The sequence below is a fragment of the Borostomias antarcticus genome, assembly GCF_949987555.1.
Source record: "Borostomias antarcticus genome assembly, chromosome: 5".
Classification (NCBI taxonomy): domain Eukaryota; kingdom Metazoa; phylum Chordata; class Actinopteri; order Stomiiformes; family Stomiidae; genus Borostomias; species Borostomias antarcticus.
In genome coordinates this window covers 30,752,308-30,758,307 of record NC_140238.1, presented here as the reverse complement: position 1 = coordinate 30,758,307, position 6,000 = coordinate 30,752,308, and the positions used below count along the sequence as shown (strand labels likewise).

The 6,000-nt window shown below is 45.0% G+C and overlaps 1 protein-coding gene across 1 annotated transcript; it reads right to left on the bottom strand.

Annotated features, from left to right (window-relative positions):
• Positions 1–2,386: 2,386 nt before the first annotated feature.
• On the bottom strand, positions 2,387–3,340 carry LOC311309100 (cyclin-dependent kinase 5 activator 1-like; the record flags this gene model as incomplete). Its single annotated transcript, XM_084438265.1, has 1 exon — positions 2,387–3,340. The coding sequence occupies one exon, from the start codon at positions 3,338–3,340 to the stop codon at positions 2,387–2,389; it is 954 nt and encodes a 317-aa protein (XP_084294391.1).
• Positions 3,341–6,000: the final 2,660 nt, after the last annotated feature.

The window sequence follows — 6,000 nt, the reverse complement described above, 5'->3', positions numbered from 1 at the left end:
AGATAAAAAATGGCACATACTGTAGTTATGATTTGGTCAAAGAGGAGAATATCAGGTGAATTCTGACATCCTCTTTTCTACAGAGTTCTAGCATTTTCTAAACACTCAATTTCATTCGTTCCCTCCTTACTTACTTCCTCTCTTCCTCACTTCCTTCATTCTCTTCGTGGCTACTTGCCATTGCAGAGCTGGAAGTACTGGACAGGTGATGGCAATGGTTTTATTCACTTCTATACATCATCATACTTACCACTGCCTGCCTTGAATGTAATGTAGTGTGCATTTTCATGGCATAGAATATGAAAAATATCAAAGTGTCAGTGTATCATAGTGGGAGCACGACTATATCCCATGGTAGCAGTACCCTTCCTTTCGTATGGCAGTGCAGATGACTGTATCAGTGAATCTGAATTAAGCCAATATCACTACTGACGATTGGGATGAATTAAAACAGAGGGAAAATAATACTTAGATGATGCCATAGGCGCCTCTTATTGACACGACAATCCATCTTATTGACACTATCAATAACATTTAAGGATGTAAACAAGCTTTGCAGTGGGGGTTGTCATGTGCATTGTAGTTGGGGTCTTCGTGTCTCCTCGGAGGCTGTGGCAGCCAGAAGATTCTAGAAGGGACCGGGACTCAAACATCGCTCATTACACGTGATTCTGTGAAATTACTATTCTTCTTCTTCCATCTCCTCTCTTGTGATAACATCGTGAAGGGTGCAAGTGATCGCTTTAAGTCTTCCTTGTTCAGCTTTGATTCAAGACTAGCGGTGTTTGTTTTTATAAAACGTAATGTTCAGTATGATATGGCACAAGAGCTTCACCCCCTCTCAGAGGGCGTGGTTTCTCAAATGATGACGTACAGTATTAGTGTTGTAAGGTCGACTCAGCAATATGGCATAACCATACTTATACCCACTCATATTCATATTCATATTGCTGACTCTCCTTTTAAGTGCAGCGTAGCTACTGCTGTCTTTATAACATGTGATGTGTCAACACAAAGCAGCATGCTAGGAAACCTATAGAAGCACACATGCATGTCAACACAAGTCATTGAATAAATAACCCGTCAGTGAACAAGAGTCTCGTATAGGATGAGCACGCAGCCCACTGAGGTGTCTGCCGATGGTCTCTTGCTGTCCTCAAGTGTGCAGCGTCAACGTGGAGTTCTGCGGCAGGATGAAGAACATCTCTATGATCTCATGGTTCCAACCTTTTCGTATTAATACTCTACGGCAGGTGGAGCTTCTCCACTTCTTCAAAACCCACATCATGGTCATGTTGATTTGGAGAAAAAATGGGAACATTTCATCCCCAAAAATTGTATTAGCAAATTTCAGATAAAAGCTCTTTTCTTTGTCCCAATCTCAAAACATCTCTGTATGTTTCATTGAACATGACCCAGGAAAGTGAAGAAGACTGGCAATATCCCTCGTTGAACAATATTGAACTAAGAACAGCTGAGATAGTAGCTACATAACCCTGTCTATGGGCGAACAGTACATGGGGTTACAGTGTGATGAGTGAAGTGTATTGGCCACTGATCCGGGGTCAGTTAAGCACGTCTCCACCTCAGGTGGAAGATCAGTGTTTAGGGGAAGTTGAACTGATCCTAGATCAGGGCCAAGGGGCAGCTTCACCCATAGAGCTAATGTTCTGTGTTGCAGGCTTGGGCAGGGCTACAACGGTGAGTGAGGTAGGGGGCATTGGCAATAGGTGGTTGTACACAGACGCTTGTGCAGTGGGATCATCATTGTGTCTCTAGTGCTCCCACAATCTCTGCTGAATTCAACCGGATCCTCACTCACACCACCGTTGGCTCTTTTGCTGTGTCTTCAGTTCCCTGTATGTTCTGTATTTCAAATCATTTCCCCATAAGTATGTACATGAGCAGCCTACAGGCCGGTTGTCTGGTGTCTCCTTCCTGTTTAGGGCATACAAAACTTGACGAGAAGTGGTTGACTTTATGGGTCAGTCTGTGCTCCTTCTCTTGTCTACTGGCATGTCTTTGATGTCTTTGCAATCAAATGTAATCTTGTCAGATTTGTCCCCCGTTGGTGTGTCTAGCTCCATATCACCCTGCTACATGACTCTTAGCCAATTCTCTAGAGATTTTTTTTTTAAATGTTGCCCCAGGACAAAGATTATCAGTTTGATAGCCTCTGAGTGCTCACAGTATGTGCCACTAAGACAGAACATTTATCTTGTTTAGACCAGACACTATTCATTTTTCTTCATCTAAACCAAATCGCATGCTATAAACAGATATAGGAACACCAGACAATACACCCTCTGTACTGCAGATCTACTCCATCCACGTCTGTCCATCTCCCCCCCCCCCCCCCCCCCCCCCGACCTGAGGTCCCTCTCATCTACCGGTCCAGACCTATCAACAACCGCGTCTTCTCCTCCTCCTTCTTGTTCTCGTTCTTCAGGTCGGCAAACACCTGCGTGAAGTAGTGCGGGTCGGTGTTGATCTGAAGCATCTTGCCGCTCATGCGGTCGATGATCTCTAAGCACCGGTCCCAGAACGCCTCCTTCTCGGCTTCCACCAGGAAGGGCTTGAGGGGGTAGGAGATCTCGTTGCCCATGTAGGAGTAGGACAGGTAGAGGCAGGTGAGCAGCGAAGCCTGGAGCTCGCGCTCGCTGGCCACCTCTGCCGACACCACGTCGCGGCAGAGCATGTAGAGGAAGACCACGTTGGCGGGGGTGATGAAGCCCTGGTCCTGCCAGCCCTGGAGGAGCAGCGAGCGGTCGACGCTCCGGAGCCACAGCACCGGGTCTGTCGGGGACAGTCGTTTGAGCCGGTAGCAACGGCGACACAGGAACTCCCCCAGGCTCCTCATCAATTCGCTGGTGGAGGCCTGGACGATGACCCGTTTGGGCGTGCCCGCGGCGTTCGCGGCCTGGCTCACGGAGCCCGTCAGCGAGTTCTTCTTGGCGGCGGCGGCGGCTACGTTGGCTACGGTCTTGGAGATGGGGATGGAGGTGGTGGTGGTGGTGCTGGGGTCCTGGCTGGTGTAAGAGGAGAGGTTGGCGCAGGACTGGGACTTCTTCAGCTTCAGGCTGCTGGAGGCGGAGGTGTGCTCTGTGCTGCCCCGCCCACTGTCGTCCGGCGGGAGCTTTTTGGAACCCTTCCTCTTGGCTGAGACGGCCACGATGCGTTTCCATGGAAGCACGCTAATAATGGATGGCCGTTTGAGGCTCTTGGTGTCCTTGGCATTTTTGCTATTCTGCACGGCCGTGTAATGTCCGACAGTGGCCGGGCCGTCCTCAAATAGCGCCGCCTTACGGTAGCTGGGGGAGAGGGATAGCACTGTACCCATGATGCCACTGGGTTAGGAAGGGAGGTCTAGCTGGACCAAAGTGTCTGGGAAGGACCGGGGTATCACACTTCTTGAGGAAAATTAAACCTGCGGGGAATCATGTACATAGTCAATAGTACAAGTAAATGAATCAGAACAATGAACAGCACAATTAAATATTAATCTCAAGTTTTTGTTTTTTGTGAACAAGAGAACCAGGACTATTATAGTCTAATACTCTGTTAATGTGTTTATATGACTGTTTAGGGCAATCAGCATTGCCATGTAATCACAGTTGTATAACCTGGTGCAACTACATTTCAATTAGTTCACATTTGAAATCATATCAAATTATCATCATGATATGATGGATTACGTTTACATTTATGCTCCTAAACAATACCTTCCCACAAATTCCTTCACATCTCTTCTTGGACTCATCACAGATTTTGCATGGAAATGTATTATGATTAGGCCTAAACTTTTCGTAAATACAACAGGGTAAGAGTGTGCATGTTCCTGGAATGAATTAGCCTACTTTACCTTTGTTGACAGCTGCTGAAATATAAACCTCATAAGGAAGCTCAAAACCATAACCTACAGTAGTCTATACAAATTACAATGTCCACATAATGTGAAAACATAGCCTATATGTGTACTATTCTTGATTAATTATACATATATACCATTTTTAGTTTTCCTATTCCCTTCACGTCAATTCAGGTGGGCCCCAGTGCGGAACTCCAGGTTCGCATCATTATTATGTAAGGATCAAGATAAGGCCAGAGAAGCATGATGAAGAAATGTGCGCAAGCATCCATCTTAGCTTCAAAATGGAAGCCTTGAATGAAAACACCATCCCCCTCAGCACACAGCAGCTGTGTAGATAAAGCTTATATCTCATCGGTATGTCATACATAACCTAGGACCTACTCTGTCATTGATTCAAATTATCTATTTTATAGGCTACAATTGAAAAGTAGGCTACTACAAACCCTTAAAGCCAAATAATAATTTGCCAAAACACAAAACCCATGCAAAAACGTGTAGCGGTGACTTTCATTTTTCTTTCAAAATAAATTACAATCGTGGCGATTGATAAATCGAATTGTAAACAACATCAAAAATACATCTTTTGATAATAAAAACACATCTGGACTAATGAGGTTGACAGGCTACTGCAGAATAAACACGTCTTATTGCATAATTTCTCACCTTCAAATCAATGGAATATTTCAGTGTAATCCATGTACAATCACCCTTTGACCTTTTCTTTATGGCAAATTGAGTCAATCCGACAGTTTTCAATCGTTGTTGGTTATTTTTCACACCTCGTCCGCTGACAAGCGTGCTTAGCCTAACCGCTGTCCAAGGTGCTGGGCGTCTACGGCACTATTCGCCAACGGTGTTTTTATGGTTCTGGACACACTGTCGACGTTTCTCAATTCAAATTACTGTCAATCTCCATTTACGAATAATGGAAGTCTCTCTCTCGCCGATGGTAATACAAATGTACAGTAGATGCGAAATGTATAACACTCGCTGTTTGTGTAAAAATGTCTTCCATTGAGGAGCAAAAAACAATGTTATTCTAGCTTCCCGCGGCGATGTTGACAGTCTATCTTTTGCAAAATGCCAACAGAGGACACGTAAGAAAACAAAGAAAATAAATCTTGAGGAAAATGGCTACTACGAATTCTTAAAATAGACTGCTTATCCTCAGGCAAACAGCAGAAAATCTCGACGCTTAGATGCGGGCATCTGCAGATATTCGGGTTGGTTGTGGGATGGTAGGGAACTATCCTATTGGTCGGTGCTTGGATGCTGTTGCTTCCAGCCGCTGTGTTTGATGGTATTGGCCGGGGATGTGTAGGCTACCCAACTGTATTGGAGGGGCCGGTCATTGGAAGCTCTGTCCATGGTGCTAATCCTCTGTATCCAGCTGTGTGATGTGTTCTCTGACATGATAGGCTACAATCAAACTATGCCATTAGGCCTGCAAATGAATTAATTAATTAATCAATCAATGGACGTCCAGCTGACCAATCAAACTTCGTTTTTAGTTTAGTTTTGGACCGATTTTTGACAATGTAGCCGAGGTCCACAGTCAATAAGGAGGAATGTTTTAGTCGAATGTGCGATATGACAGGATACGGCTTTGTGTGTGGCTCCCTCGAGTGTGTTTGCTTTGGCTTTGCATAAAACGTTTTTAGTTATTCAACTCTGATTAGCTAAGACATAATCATGTGAAACTTGTGTCAATAAGGCTATATCATATGCCTACTTAAGTCGACCCTCGCCTGCACCCAAAAAGGTTTTAAAAGCACCCCAATATTCATTTCCGGCCTCTCCCGCGCCCTTGCATATGCTCAATCATCGCAGAGGCAGTGTACTTCCATAAATAACAGTGTCGCACCAAATAATTATTAATTACAGTATCTGGAAACATTCCGAGGCGACGAGCAGGCTACCGCTGTCCATGGTGCTGAAGCCTGGAGGGGACGGGATTGCCGAATAGTCGCAATCGCAAATGTCGCGTTAATGATTTGTCACGTTAGTGATTTTTCTCATCCTAAAAGTAATCACGATCAAACACAAAGATCTGAACACTTCATTAGCCGTTGTCCATATGCAGCAGTCAATCTGCGGTGAACGAAAGTGAGCAGAGGGGGCGCTTGATT